The following is a 16,347-nucleotide window of genomic DNA, read 5'->3' on the forward strand; positions in this document are numbered from 1 at the left end:
TCACTGGAACAAATCTCACGTGCGTAACGTTTAATCTTTTTTTTTTTTTTTTTTTTTTTTCTAATGAACTTGTGGCGGTATGCAGTGCACCAGCTTCGTACCTAAAAAGCAAACTAAAAAAAAAAACTGATCGTAAAATAACTTTTAAAGGGGTCATGAAACGCTTTTCCAACTTTTTCCTGTTTCGCTTTCCTCCTCAACTCATAAATCGCGCATTCCACCACACAGTTCAAGAAGACGAAAAGAAGGGAGGCCCCTCTCGCTCGGAACCTGGTTTGTGTACCCGGAGAGAGCCATTGTCCCCCTAGAAGATTAGCCCGTCGCTCAAAACTCGGACAAAAGTTTCTTTCCCTACCCCGTTCACCCCTAAGCTGACAGTGCTGTGGAAGCTACGTGCTCCTTGACGCTAGCCACTTTTGCCACGTGAGCGTGGCAAATGTGGCTGCAGAGAATGAGGTAAGTTGATGAAACGGAGGTGGCTGATTGGTCCGGCAAGCCTGTAGCTTCCACCACAATGTCAGCTTAGGGGTGAAGGGATTAAATGAGGTCCGGCTTCGTGTGACGTCAGTTTGGACCCGACGACGCGCTTTTGGGACCGCGGATGTATCGCAGTGAAAAGGCGGAGAGGTTACGAAGGGGAGGAGGTACGAAATAGTCCGCTGTGTTTTCAAATTTTCGCACTGAAAGTCAGGCTTTTGACTTTCTACCTTTTTTCTTTTGGCCCACTGATTGATGTGCTATTAGTAAAATCCCAATCTAAAATGATTTATCCCAAGCCAAAAATTGTTTCATGGGCCCTTTAAAGGTTCTTCGGCTTCTCCGTATTTTGCACCATAAAAAAAGTTCATTTAAGCACTCCCTAAAAGGGTTCTTCGTGAAAAACAAATTACTGGCTATTTTTGTGTTTTTTTAGGGCACTACTCTTAGGCGGCCGTTTCCGGCTTCAGCGGCGTCACCGTCGCCGTAACCGCGCGTTGCATTATGGGACGTTTCCCATAATGACGTCACGAGTGACGTCACGAAGGTCACTCGTGAAAATCATGACGAAGGTCACGACCTTCGCGAGGCCTTCCCGAGTGACGTCATGAGGGAGGAGGGAGGGGGAAGGGAGGAGAGGGATACGGAGAAGGAGCATGCCCTCATCTCTGTACTCTCTCCTCCTCCTACTCAAGAGCTGCGCTCTAATTCGGCATTACAGGGAGTTGTAAACGTCTTTCATTTTTTTATGCTGAAGAGTTTTCCATCGCACAATTGTCTTTCCAGCGCGCCAGAGGGCGATAGCGCGTGGGGCGAGACCGTACTTCACGTGCCGAAAGAGTCCCTGGAGCGTTAAAAAAAACCTTTGAAATACCGTTTCTTTTTTTTTTTTTTTTTTTTTTTTGCTTTTAGAGTGCAGTTTATGCTGAACGCATATGACGCATACCTCCTCAATGTGAGCCGTCTCACCGTAACCTGGCAAATGGCGAAAGGCATACAGTCTCAGTGAACCAATCAGCCCGTCGCGGGGGAGACACGTGACTAGATTCTATTTGTCGAGTTGTGCACAGTGCGTTCGAAGCCCCCGGCGGAGTAGAGGAAAGCCGGTTTGGTACCAATTTTGAGCGACGGGCTGATCGATCCGAGGGGGGACAAAAATGCTTTCTGGGACACGCCAAAGAAGGCCCGGGTAAGATGGAAATTCCTCCTGACGTCAGGCTACAGCGGTGGCGCTGCCGGTCCCACTGCGCATGCGTAGACGCCTCTCGCGGATTTGGTTTCTGCGCGCGCGCAATGCCCACACCTGCACTGTGGAAGAACGCAAGGACGTTTGCAGACAGGAACGTGAACTGCGACTGGAGGGTGACTATATTCCCATAATGATAATATTCCCTGGGAAGGGGGAACATAAGAGACAAAGGACAAACACGGATCTCCAAACACAGCTGCTGACTGGTGCGCGACTGAAAAAGTCCGCCTCGTCCTGGTACCGAACTACGGACCTCTCCGTTTCTAGTGGAGCAATTTTTATCTTCTTGTCCAACTCGCTTGCCCATTAATTACAATATTATCGTAACCTTAAATATGCCAGCCGTTCACCCTTGTTGGTGTTGGCGTGTTAGACAAGTGGCAGCTGTTAAAACCCGTTTGCCCTACTGACGTCTAACCCCTGGGTAGCTCAGTTGGTAGAGCGCTTCACTAGAATTGGAGAGATCCGTGGTTCGGCACCAGGACCAGGCGGATTTGTTTCAGTCGCGTACCAGTCACCTAGCTGTGTTTGGAGATTCGTGTTTGTCCTTTGGCCCCTTACGTTTAACTCCTGTGTAGCTAAGTTGGTAGGGCGCTCCTCTGGAAATGGAGAGGTCTCTGGTTCGGTACCACGACCAGGCCGACTTTTCAGTCGCGCACCAGTCACCTAGCATTGTTTGGATATTCGTGTTTGTTTTTTAGCCCCTTGTTACCCCACTCCAAGGATTATTATCGTTAATCTTGTCGCTTGCTTACACCTTTGCATTAATTGCATTATTTTCATAACTATATTTTCTCCTTTTACGTGCAGATTCAGCCGAATGTTTTCGTGGGCCTACAGATTCGCGTCTTCCTTTCCTTCTTCAAGCGCTTCATTTTGATCGACGTCCAAGCGCCGGACTCTCGGCTCGCCGACTCCCACGTCAGGGCGGCGCGACTCTTTCAGAAATGCGTCCAAAACGCCATCCGCACCGCTGACGACCTTGGTACGGCAAAGCCATCCGGTTAATGTTCTGGTGCGGTAGCTGAATAACGCTCATCAAAATCTCCCTGAGGACAAGTCATTGTTACGTTCCCATGACATCCCAAGGAAATTACTATACTCGTGTTAACCTCAAGAACCGCAGTAAATAAGACACTTAAGAATGCTTACGTGTAGGAATGCAAAAGCATTATAGTCCTGCGGGGGAAATGTTTTGTTCCGGCAGTGACATCACTCTCCCCCACTGCGCAGATGCGGGGCCCCCGCCGGCTTCATGGCTTCCGTGACGAAGCATCTGCGTTCCTGTGCTTTTCTTTCTGTTTTAGTTCTGAGACGCGTTCACTTTGACCTTGAGCGGCGCGTGCTTGATGACGTATTTTTATGGTCATCTTTCGGTCACAACGCCGACGCCGCCATTTTCCACGTAATGGGACATATAAGGCGTTCGCTTTCAAAAAGTCGGACTCGATCCTCGCAGAGCATTACTATAAGTTCCAGGTGAACTTTACATTAGATATGTATTATCTTATCGAGACGTGCACGTTTTATACGTCAAAAGCATCTCCTCTTCCCCCGAGAACCGAATCTCGTAAGTTCTTAACAACGTATAATCAATGCGCAGCATTTTCATTTCCATCATTTCCACGTATCCGGAGTTTAACTTCTGTCAACAACCATTCCTCCGTTCTGCGCATTATAAACTGTGGTGGGCTTATTCGGAGCAACCGCGTCACGAGTGACGTCCGTGTCTCTCGCAGAGTACGTCAGAAGATTCATGTCCCGGTACAACGTGTCGTGGCCGCCGTCCAAGAGTCAGGTTCCTTCGTCGATGGTCGACGTCCTCGTGGAACTGTCCCTGGATCGTGGCATCCACCTCCTGTTCCAACTGACGCCGGACGTTAACTTCAAGAAGCCCGGACGCTACATCCTGCACATGGCATTCAGCTACCAGTTCTTCATGGAGTGGACGATGGTTCGCAAGCTGATCATCAGGGAGGGGCGGCTGCAGAGCTACTACGAGGTCATGGCAAAATTGCTGTCCGACAAGTAAGGACCTTTTTGGCAGACTTCTACGCAACGCGTTACAAGGGACGCGTTACTTGTGCCTAGCTACTTTAAAAGATAAGGAACGAGTACGTATTTCAGTTACTCTTTGATAACGTGGCGAGTAACGACATTTGGTTTCTTCGGGAGAGGAACGTGTACACCTCATTCTCGCCCTACTCGAGCTTGTAACTTGTGCGACGAGCAAACGCCATATAGACCATAAACAAATCTGCACAAGGTATGTCAGTATAGCTACAGTTGTTACTCAATTAACGCGTTAAGGAACATGAAATTATTAACGACGACAAACATTGAAAGCGGTTCCTGCTTCATAAAACTTCGTAGTAGGGAGAAAGTAGCGCGTTACTTCCAAACTGACGTTACGCGTTGCTTTTGAATCGCAGTTACGTACTTGGTTACTTTTTTTAGTGCGTAAGAAGCGGAGGTATTTCGTTATTTCATTCGAGTAGCGTGTCTCTCTTTTGGGGCTGTTGGGAGCTAAAGGGAGTTGGAGATTTGGTTGTTTCCGGTCAGCTAATCACCGTTGCACATTGAGGCCGACTGCAGCAAACGTAAAAGATACAATTGTGCCAATCAGTGAGCATCAAAAGTGCATCGTCACTGTGCTGTCCTCGTACTATCACCTGCTAAACCAATCACACATGAAAAAGCACAGAATCACGCCGCATTAATCACTTTGTGTTTTTGTTTCGTTTAAATGGGGCATCAGAGGAGGGTGGTGCTTTGATCACTACTTCTCTTGCACAATAAAATCATAATGCCCAAAAGCAGTTCTCTTTCTTTTTTCTTTTTTTTTCTTTTTCTTTTGGGGATTAAATATTGTAAACAAAAATGCAAAAAAAAAAAAAAAAACGACGAGCGTTTTTTTTTTTTTTTTTTTTTTAGCTCCGAGTCAGAAGTGGTGGTCACATGATCTGGTGGGGATTTTATAGCATGCCGCCTGTGTTTATCGTCGCCAGGTGCTAAGGTTGGCAATGCACACGGCACGTGCTGTGCTCAGGCCGTTGCTCGAGTTGGGAAAAATGCCGTCACCGAAGTGATTGGTCGCGAGAACTAACCCAAGTGTCCGCCAACGGCGCTGATTAGCAAATAACCGAAACGAGTGCTCACATTCAATACTCGCGACAAATCCCTCAGCCGCATTGGACTATCTTCTCTCTGAAGTGAACCCTGCACCTACGTCAACATTTTCATCTCCACGACTACGTTAGCCAGTTTTGCGCAAAAGGCAATGAAAAAAAAATTGTAGTTGTATTTTTACGTGTCGATGCGACCGTCATATGTAGAATTGCGTTTTATGAGAAATGCAGCGGACGGTAACTCCACACTCTAAAAAAAGGTTGCAGTCTTGTTGTCCCATATAATGCGCTCTAAAACTTAAGTTCAACCATAGCCTCATTTACACTGACAAAGCCTGGCAGATCGCTACGAGACGCGGCTGCTGAAAGTGAAAAGGTAGAGCTGCAAAAGAACGGATGAGAGGAGATCCATGTAACGGGCGCCCCGCTGCGGCGAGACGCCGAAACACACTTGCCCTGAGCAAAGGAATGTCCGTTCGTACTCCTCGCCTTCCTCGCACACCGCTTCTTTTCTCGTTGGGTTTGAAAACCGTTGCAATAGCTGTGCGCTGACTACAGGTTCCCCGAGAAATGCTCTGTGCTACCAGATCCTCGCGCTCCAAATCTGAGACCGGGCACTCTATGGCTGCGATCTTCCCTCGGGAAGATCATGGCGGCACAGCGCAGAACAGCTAAATTTCAGACGCCATGAATTTCCCAGAAGTGGCGCGCGGCACGTGCCTCGAGCATTTCTATACAATGAATGGCGCCACTTTTCCCAGTATAGAGGGACTTTACGTGCCCACGGGTCCACGAGTCACCTGCCGGCGCCGCTTCAAACCATAGTGAGAGAAGTAAAGAGGGAGAGTGAAGAGCGAACTTTATCGGGCACGTCGCGAGGAGCGCGCTGTCCTCACCTGAAGAGTATTATCTATATCTTACACCGTGCATGCGTTTCACGCTTTAGGCAAAGAGAATTCGGATCACTCCTACGTGGAGTGACAAAAAGTAAATATATATTTATGCTCGTTGACAACTTTTTGTGCATTAAAAGGTACGGGGGCGCGTGTATGATCACCAATTAGAGCTGCGCGCGCTCACTACTCATCTCGTCCAAAATGGCACAGAAAGTTGACCACGGGTACAAGCCTTGACTGATGTCCAATATCTTATTTCTATTCTTTGTACGCAGAACACCAAGCCTCCAACTAATCGAACGCGTGGTAACCATTGACAACACACTGATTACCGCTTCATTACCAAATGAGGGCGACCGCGTCAACATGTCTTCCAACTACGTGCACTTCGCTGATCTCAAGAACTTGACGGGTTCCCCATCCATGACGGGGAAATTTCTCCACGCCGTCAACCGCCTCCTGCCGTCCGACCGACAGATGACCGTAGACGACGAGATCTGGGTTCACCACGGCGGCTACCTGCGCTACCTGGGAACACTCCTGGGCGAAAATCCCGAGTCCGAGACGCTGAGAGGCTACGTAGGTCTGCTACTCGCTAGGTATCTGGCTCCAGCGGCTTCCTCGAGCATCGCCAGTGAGCACACGCCAATCAGAGGGCTACCCATGTTCTACATGCTTGGTCACTGTATCTTGAACGTCGTCGTCACCCTGCCCTACATCATGGGTGACCTCTTCGTTCGCTGGAGCCTCGAAGAGACCGAGCTCGCCGAGATCAGCGACATGGTGACGCTGATCCGTAATGCCACGCGTGCAGGCTTCCAGGGGAAATCCTGGATGGACCTGGACACCCGCACCAGAGCCGTGGACCGACTCGCTGATCTTGGTAGATTTGTGGGACGTCCGGATAACCTTACCACCGCGGAGATGTTGAACCAACACTACTCGTTTCTGGCTACGGCCGAAGGCCCCTACGCGACGATGCTGGAGGTCACCAGAGACGCCGAATCGGCGCGGAAGAAGGACCTCCTCAAGTCTCCAACGCCATTCTTCCCGGCAATCAACATAGAACTGCCAACGATCCTGGTGAACGCGTTCTACGTGCCCATCTACCACATCATGGTCATACCTCCGGCCATCATGTTCGCACCTTTCTACAAGAGCGGCCTGCCGCTGGCCTTCAACTACGGTAGCCTGGGTCACGTGATCGGCCACGAGATCACGCACGCCTTCGATCCCGAGCTTAACCTCTACAACGCTTCGGGGCTCCGGGAGGACTGGTGGACTCCGGACACCCGCAAGGCCATCGACGCCCGCTTGCAGTGCCTCAAGGACATCTACAACCAGGTGCCCTGGGCGAGCGGGGTCAACTACGGAGACACGGCCGTCTCCGAGAACTTCGCCGATTGCGGAGGCCTGGAGAGGGTGCACCGAGCCTACGACGCCCTCGGCGACCACTCTGTTCAGAAGCTTGGAGACAAGTCGTACACGGGCAAGCAGACTTTCTTCATTACCAGCTGCTACAAATGGTGCGCGAGTACACCACCCGCCAAATACACGGAGGACATGGTGAAAGTGAAAATCTACTCGCCCATGAAAATGCGCTGCAATGTGCCACTCATGAACACGCCGGAGTTCGCGACGGCGTTCAGGTGTGCCGCGGGGACTCTGATGAACCCAGAGAAGCGCTGCGACGTGTTCTGACCAATCGCCAATCTCCCCTCATTTTTTTTTTTTTTTTTTTTTGCAGAGACGAGGTGGTACTGTCACGTCAGAGCGCCGAGCTCTGATTGGAGGGAGACAATGTCATATAGCCTTTCAGTTTACCTTCCCTCCAATCAAAGCTCTCGGACGTCACTGCACCCTCTCATGTCCTCCTCTCTTTTATTTTCTTTCCGTATAACTATACCGATGCACAGGAGAGCTTAGACATTAGAAGCTGTACCTTCTCTCTCTTTTTTTTCTTTTTTTTTTTAAATTGTGCACTTATATTTGTTTGCCATACTGGTGGTCGCAAAGCTAAACCCGACGTTTATTTGATAAAGACGAATTTTAGTGCAGGTGACATTCGTGAGGTGATTCTTATGCGATACCTTTATTTGATATATTAACATTTATTTTATTGTATCTTATACAGCTTTTCTTTTCTTTTTTTTTGCGAGCTACACAGTGTTTAGTGTCTTTAATGGTTTACAACTGATCGGAGCTTAAGGCATCAAGATTCCGGTTGTTTTCGGTGCTATAGTGTCCACCTCTCGCGCTAATTGATCTCAGTGAAATTGCATCATTGTAACTATACGAAGTATGTGTCCATGTGTGGGGATTACGCTATGCTAGTTGCGTCACAACCGGGAAAGGGGGGGGGGGGGGGGGGGTTGCGGTGCCGCTGACCCTAGTGACGTACACTACTGTGCTATAGGGAAAAACATCATTTGGCGGGAACTCATACGCACTTCAACTTTTTGACCGGAGTGAACCTTCATACCACGAGCGCCACTAGGTGTCCCCGCAAATGTGCGGTTTTTGTGTGTATTTCTCTTTCCGTGTCAATCAACAATCATGCAACACTAGGTGTCAGTCATAAGGAGAGGGGGGGGGGGGGCGGTTTCCCCATTCCCTTCTTTTCAGGCATGTCGGTTAAACAATATTAAGCAGTATTAAACTGTCCAAACAACGCGGGGAATGAGGAGGGGAATCCATTCTCCCGATAACACTTTCCACGACCCTGCAGTGTTCTCCCGTGAGCTAGTCATTGTAAGATATTTGGGAAACCTAGTCGCTCTGCGGGGCGAAAGAAAAAAAAAAAAAAGGAGCGTAGACCAACAAAATAAAAGCGTGAAGCTTTATGATTCCAAATTTGATTGCATCTTTCTTGAGTTCTCAGAGGCATTCGATAAAGTATCTCATAAATTTCTAATTCATAAGCTTACAGAACTAAATATTGACCCTAACGTACTTGCCCGACTTTTTCCCTTCCTAACTAATCGGTCCCAATTCGTGTTCACAAATAATCCACCATCCAGTCTGGCTCCCGTTACGTCAGGGGTCCCTCAAGGCTCCGTATTAGGTCCGGTGCTTTTCCTTATCTTCATAAATGATTTACCTTCCTGTGTTTCATCTTCGATTAACCTTTTTGCTGATGATTGCGTTATATACCGTGAAGTGACTAACGACTCCGATGTTTTTTTGCCTTCAGTCTAACCTTAATCGTGTGTCCGAGTGGTGTGATTTATGGCAGATGAAACTTGACACGAATAAATGTAAAGTAATGACTGTTTCCCCACTTAACACCAACTCCTCTTGCTACTTCCTTAACAGCACTTCCTTGGAACGAGTATCATATTATCTTGGCTGTTCATATTGCGTCCAGTCCTATTTTGGGAAACTCACACTCAGTACATAACAAGTAATGCGAATCGTATCTATTCCTGTTTCTTTAAAACTCCTCCTATATAAAAACGCTCGTTCGGTCAAAGCTGGGATATGCCTCTGCCATTTGGGACCCCGGCACTGACGTATTAACATCTGCAGTCGAAGCCATTGAAGATCGATCTGTTCGCTACATTCTTACTAATTGTCACCGCACCGCCAGCGTAACATCCAAGAAAATAACTTTGAACCTGTCCAATTGTGCACTAGTCCGACGTGAACTCTCCGGTTTGTGCCTATTTCATAAGGTCTTTCCTTCCTTGCATGTCAGACCTGCTAACTCCCCTTTCCTACATCTCATCGCGACTTGATCACCAACACAAGATGGGTCTTGCTCCCTGTAAGACTTTTTACAATTCTTTTATTCCCAAAACAACGGCTTCCTGAAACCATCTTCCATCGTCATGGATAACTGATCCCATCATCTTTAAGCGTTGCCTACATAGTCCCATTCCTGCATCTTGTCAGAAATGGTGTGTTTTGCTCTTAGGTTTTGTTTCTATTCTTTTTTGTATTTGACCTATTAACTCACTCCCCTCTGTAATGCCATCGGGCCCTGAGGGATATCATTAAATAAATAAAAGAATAATACTTGGGCTCTTTCTTTTTGAAGCGCAAAACTGATAACTCGATTGATGAGAACACCATAGCCTGCAGAAAGCAAATGGCTCTAAAATATTCGTGTCTATCTTCCGCCATTGTCAATACCAGCCTCTCGATCACTTCCGGCTAATTTCCGAGTAGGTTTTCGTCACTTCTAAAATCCAGTAAGCCCCTTTTCAATCTACATCCCAATTAAATTGGAGATACTGCACGCCGCCGTGGCCGTGTTTAAGCGACACGTTGTTGGCCGTTACGCGATGTTACAGGGTGTTTCAAAACTACGCCACTGCAAACAGGGTTAATGTATTTTTGGGTACATGGTCTGCGCCCGTGCCTCTGCATAATTTACACTTCCGAGCAGGGTTGGGCAGAATTGCGATCCAAAGGTATCGCGATAGTATTTCAAGAATGCACTATGTATTTATATTTCTGTGCAGCGACACAAATTTTCAACCGATTTTTATATTTCTGTATGGAAATACATTTTCGGGTGTATTCTTGGTATAGCGATTCTAAGGGCCGATGTATTTCGCTACAATTATCATGAAATTATTAACCTCCACACAGAGGGTTAAGACCAAGATTCATCTGATCTGCTCTGACCATTATGGCCCCCTTCTCTATCCTGCCAAAAACTTACAAATATTTTCTCGGACTTGGGTGGTCGATTGGTCGATTATTCCTGTACATTCAGTACTTCATGGGCGCTGTCAGCGCGTCTTGCTGACAGATAAAGGATTGCGGTTTTAGTGAACTTCATTCCTTGATGACGTCGTAAGTTCAATGCTGAACGGAGGCGCTTGGATGGGTCAACATCCTGGTGACTGACTTCTCAAGGGAATTTGGGGTACACAAAACTGATTTAAAGGTTCTTATCATTTTCCGCGCAAGAATGATAGATGCCGAATAAAAACGCGCTCGAGCCATGGCGAAACAAGAGATAGCTTGCTTCCCTCGCTTATAACGCAAAAAGTAACATGTTAATTATGTGGTAAATACGAGCGCCAAACCCGCCCCGCTACTCGACTTGGTCGTGTCTTTCGCCGTCCGCAGTTGACCGTGGAAAGTTTCTTGGCCCATTTTTTTTACAGAAAGAGAGCTACGCTTTGTATTTTTACAAGAAAAAAAAAAAACCGACCTGTGAAATACACCTATGACGAAAAGTTTAGATTTCTACGTGCAGGCTTGGGTTTGGGTTTGATCGGGTTTTTATGGCGCAAGGGCTGCTAAGGCCAAAGAGCGCCAAAGAAGGAAACTATTGCATTGAGGGTAACCGAGAAGAAAGGACACTTGTGGTCAGGGTTAAAAGTAAAGGAATGAGACATGAATCGGATAATGTCACAAACAAAAATGGACATGAGTAAAAGAACTTTGAAGTTCACAGTCGATGTAGAAGACCAATAGCTTCTAAAAACTTAAAAACCTGCTTGTAAGTTACGAATGGTTCATCAACCAATAACAACATTTGGTGTAAGGGAATGTGCTTTCTGTATAACTGTGGAAAGTGAGATCGGCGTTCCCGTTCATAGGAAGGGCACTCATTTAGAAAATGGAGAACACTTAGAGGTTTGTCACACTGTTCACACAAAGGGGCATCCTCCCCATGGAGCAGGTATAGCCATGAGTCAGATGAGTGTGGCCAATGCGCAAGCGACACAGAACTTCATGAAAGCGTTCCTGGTGCCGGGCGCTCGCCCATTCACCCAGGTCTGGCTTAACGAGATGCAGCTTGTTGTAGATCTCCTCATTCCGCTCGGCTTGCCATTGTGCTCGTAGGCAAGACTTCACAAAAGTGCGATAGTCCATGTAAGGGATCCTTTTAATATCTACCTCTCTGCTGACGCATGTGCGGGCAGCACGGTCGGCTGCCTTATTGCCTGGGATACCAACATGGCTGGGAATCCAACAAAAGACAATGGTGCAATGCTTTCTGGCTGCCACTATAATTTTCTTCTGAACTTCAACAACAAGGGCGTTCCTTGTAGGCAATAGTGAAGAGATGGCTCGCAAGGCACTAAGAGAGTCAGTGAAAACCACTGCCAGGGGTATCCTGTGACGGGCTATGTGTTCTGTAGCCAACAGGAGGCCATACAGCTCCGCTGTGAAAATGGTAGCAGCAGTATTTATCCGCCTTACAACTTCCACTGAAGAGCCAATGACAGAGCAACCAACAAGGGTCTCAGATTTTGTGCCATCTGTATAGAACTTTGTATAATCGTCATACAATTGAGCAATTAAGTTCATGAAATTCTTTCAGAAGCACAGAATTAGGAGTGCTTTTCTTGTTATACTGTGCAAGAGACAGGTTGCAGTGTATGTCAGAGAGCTCCCTGTTAAGAGTCTACTAGCGCCACCAGAAACCATAGTGGCAGAGAACAATGCCAGTAAAAAGAAAAAGAAGTAGTGTGATGCAGACCGTCAGCGGGTTCAGACGTGTGTTCTTTTCCTCCCACAGTCGTAACAAAATGGCGACGAGGTAAAAAGAGGACTATGCCGACGTTCGGCAGGATCGAACCGTTCGAGGGGGGAGGCGACGAATGGCTTGCATACGTGGAACGAGTTCACGAATTCTTCCTTGACAACGATGTCCCTGCTGCAAAGACGAGATCCATTTTCCTGAGCTGCTGCGGCCCGAGGACTTACTCTTTGCTTCGGAACCTGGTGAAGCCGCAGGCACCCCAAGACAAGACCCTCAGCGAGATCCTGGCCATTCTCGGCAAGCATTATGCCCCTACGCCGTCCTCCGTTGTTCAGCGCTTCCGCTTTAATTCAAGGGTTCGTTCCGAAACGGAATCTGTCAGTGACATCATTGCAGCGCTGAAGAGCTTATCGGAGCACTGTGACTACGGTGCTGAGCTGGAGAAAATGCTACGAGACAGAATAGTTTGCGGCATAAATGACGCCGTGATTCAGACTCGACTTCTTGAAATTCCGGACCTCACCTTCGAAGTTGCTGTTCAAACTGCACGCGCCATGGAATCTGCAAAGAAAGATGCTGGTGAGCTCTGTCAAGCTCAAGCTAGTACAAGCGTTCTTTCCACACACAAGATAATGCGCGCGGCGAAAGACACATCGTGTTATCGCTGCGGAGACAAAAGCCACCTGGCATCTCGGTGCCGACACATTCATTCTACGTGTCACTACTGCCAGAAGCGAGGGCACCTTTCTGTTGTGTGCAACTCGAAGAAGAGTGGGAACCCGCCCAATTCAAAAGTTTCCGGAAGAGCTCATCGGGATCAGTCAAGATCAACTTTATCTGCTCGGGTGAACACACTGCACGGCGACATGTCCCCGCAAGATCTTTGTCAGGTTGTGGAAGCTGACGCCTACGACATGTGGCACCTGGGTACAGCATCAACAGTACCACCTTTTCTGGTCACCGTTGAACTCTTCGGTAAACCAATTTCCATGGAATTAGACACCGGTGCGAGCGTTTCGGTGATGCCTGCAGAAAAGTTTCAAGCAGAATTTCCCAATGTCAAGTTGGATTCTTCGAGCGTCCTTCTGCGAGGATTTTCTGGAGGCCTCGAGCAAGTGAAAGGCAAGGCAAATGTCAACGTCAGTTACCGAGGTCACAGTGAGGTTCTTCCGCTGTTTATCACCTCTGGTACTTCACCTACGTTGCTTGGTCGCAACTGGTTTCAAGCTTTGGGCCTGAGCCTCAAAGGACTTGAGCCAGTGAACAACCTGTCTAATGTTGCGGACCTCATAGGTCAGTATTCTACAGTTTTCGAAGAAGGTTTGGGCACATTCAAGGGGATTTATGCGAAGATCCTTGTGACTCCAGGGGCTCTGCCAAAATTCTGCAAGCCCCGTCCACTGCCATTTACATTACGTGATAGAGTCACCCAAGAGCTCCAGAGACTACAACGTGAGGGTGTCATTGAGCCAGTGAAGACATCTGACTGGGCAGCTCCCATCGTCCCTGTTCAAAAGAAGGATGGTCGAGTGCGGATATGTGGGGACTTCAAAGTAACAGTCAATCCTGTGTCTCTTCTAGAAACCTATCCAGTTCCACGCGTCGAAGAACTGTGGGCTGTTTTGTCAGGGGGAACCAAGTTCACAAAGCTGGATTTGCGAGATGCGTACCAGCAAGTGCCCCTGGTTGAAGAGTGTCGCAAGTTTGTGACCATCAACACCCACATGGGTCTCTTCCAGTATACAAGACTTCCGTTTGGAGTTTCTTCTGCTCCAGCAATATTCCAACGAGAAATGGAAAATCTTTTCCGTGGCTTACCAAGCGTTGCGGTCTACTTCGACGACATCATTGTCACGGGAGTTGACGATCAAGACCACGTGAAGAACCTCAAGTCTGTTCTTCAGAGGCTACAAGATGTTGGCCTTAAGGTGAAGTTGGAGGAATGCCAATTTTTCAAGTCTGAAGTAAAGTACCTTGGCCATATCATTAGCAAGCAGGGACTCACTCCAAGCCCAAACAAAGTGGACGCGATCGTCAACGCTCCTGCTCCTTGCAACGTGAAAGAGCTTCAAAGCTACCTTGGACTGCTCAACTTTTACCGACGTTTCTTGCCAAACATTTCGTCTACGTTACGGCCATTTCACCTTCTACTAATGGCAGGCAAGAAATGGTCGTGGGGAAAGGAAGAAAAGCAAGCTTTCGCTGAAAGCAAGAAACTCATGACAACTGCACCCATTCTTGTGCATTACGATTCAAAAAAGGACCTCCTACTCACCTGCGATGCTTCGCCTTACGGCGTTGGTGCTGTGCTGGCACACATCGGGAGTGATGGAGTGGAGCGACCAGTAGCGTTTGCTTCAAGACGGCTACTTCCTGCTGTACAGAACTACAGTCAAGTGGACAGAGAAGCCCTGGCTTTGGTTTTCGGTGTAAGCAAGTTCCACCAATACCTTTGGGGAAGACCGTTCACAGCAGTGACCGACCACAAGCCGTTGCTCGGACTGTTGAACTCCGACAGAGGCGTGCCATGTCAAGCGTCTCTACGAGTTACAAGGTGGGCGCTGACCCTTTCGAGCTACCAGTTCAAGCTAACCTACAAGCCTGGAAGGATGGTAGGCCATGCCGACGGCCTGAGCAGGCTGCCTCTTCCAACGAACGAAAGACCTGATTCGACGCCAACCGACGTGTTCATGCTTGACAGGGCCTACCCCGATGCTCTATCAGCTACAGCTATTGCTCGAATGACAACAAGAGACCCCGTGATCTCCCAGGTTGTCCACGCTGTCCTCACCGGAACGCCGCTGCCAGTGGAAGGAGACTACATCCCATTTGCTGCAAGGTACAATGAACTCAGCCTGCACGAGGGCTGTCTCTTGTGGGGATCGCGTGTAGTCGTGCCCAAGCTCATGCAGGCTCAAGTCCTTCAACTACTGCATGCTGGACATCCTGGAATTGAAAAAACTAAGATGATTGCCAGACGCCATGTCTGGTGGCCTGGAATTGACAGCGACATCACAGACCAAGTAAAAAACTGTGCTACTTGCCAAACATATCACAAGTCACCTCGCGGCATCCCAATTACTCCATGGCCGTTTCCCGACAAGCCCTGGTCTAGCTAGGCTTCATGTATACTTTGGAGGCCCCTTCATGGGCCATTATTTTCTCGTCATGGTAGATGCTTTCTCCAAGTGGGTGGAGGTTCATCCTGTTCGTTCACCCTCGACAGATGCTACCATTTCTGTATTTAGGACAGTTTTCGCCCAACATGGACTGCCTGACATCATCGTCTCCGACAATGGACCAGCGTTTGTCAGCAGCCAATACGCTGATTTTTTAAGTCGGAACGGAATCCGTCGAATGCTGGTTCCACCGTACCATCCCGCCTCCAATGGAGCAGCAGAGCGAGTGGTACAAACAATCAAAGACAAGCTAAAGAAAAGCGCACCAGGCGCTTCAAGACCCAGGTGGCCAGAGTACTTTTTCATTACAGAACGACGCCGCACGACTTGACCGGCCGCGCGCTCTGTGAGTTGCTTATGGGCAGGAAGATAAAGACGCCTTTGGACTTAATGCATCCAAGCCTGAAAACTACCGTTCAGTTGAAGCAACTCAAGCAGAAAATACATGCTGACCAAGGTTGCCGTCGGGTATCACTGATGGAGTCCGGGACAAAAGTGTACGCAAGAAATTTTAGACCCGGACCACCTTGGGTGCCCGCTTCCGTTGTTGGACCAGTGAGTGCCTCCTCTGTTCAGCTCAAACTTCCAGACGGAACATCTTGGCATCGGCATGGTGACCATCTTTGACCAAACACCATGCAACAGCCACCGCAGCCAGATACCCATCCTCAGGAACAGTCTTCTGTGCTTCAACCGACGGAGCCGACTTCGCAACCGACGGAGCCGACTTCACAGAACCAGGCTCGACCCGACGAGCAGTCTACATCGACAGAGGAAACCTACCCTCCAGGGAATCAAACCATGGTCGACACACCCGTCATGGTTGAACCGATTCCCGTTGCTCTAAGACGGAGTGCAAGAAATGTTTTTTTCTATGTTGTTCGCCCCCTGCAATAATGCCTCAACGGCGCTGCAGGAGCTACCTGAATAAAGAGGCAGACGTCCAGTTCAGCGTTCCCCATGAGCAATG

The 16,347-nt window shown here is 48.4% G+C and overlaps 1 protein-coding gene across 1 annotated transcript; it reads left to right on the forward strand.

Annotated features, from left to right (window-relative positions):
• Nucleotides 1-3,502: 3,502 nt before the first annotated feature.
• On the forward strand, nucleotides 3,503-7,462 carry LOC8035127 (endothelin-converting enzyme homolog). Its single transcript, XM_002411052.4, has 2 exons — nucleotides 3,503-3,754; nucleotides 6,026-7,462. Exons 1-2 carry the CDS (start codon nucleotides 3,537-3,539, stop codon nucleotides 7,449-7,451), a joined length of 1,644 nt encoding a protein of 547 aa, XP_002411097.4. The 5' UTR covers nucleotides 3,503-3,536; the 3' UTR covers nucleotides 7,452-7,462.
• The last annotated feature ends 8,885 nt before the right edge of the window (nucleotides 7,463-16,347 follow it).

This window comes from Ixodes scapularis, unplaced genomic scaffold, assembly GCF_016920785.2.
Source record: "Ixodes scapularis isolate PalLabHiFi unplaced genomic scaffold, ASM1692078v2 PGA_scaffold12__126_contigs__length_90152505, whole genome shotgun sequence".
Taxonomy (NCBI): domain Eukaryota; kingdom Metazoa; phylum Arthropoda; class Arachnida; order Ixodida; family Ixodidae; genus Ixodes; species Ixodes scapularis.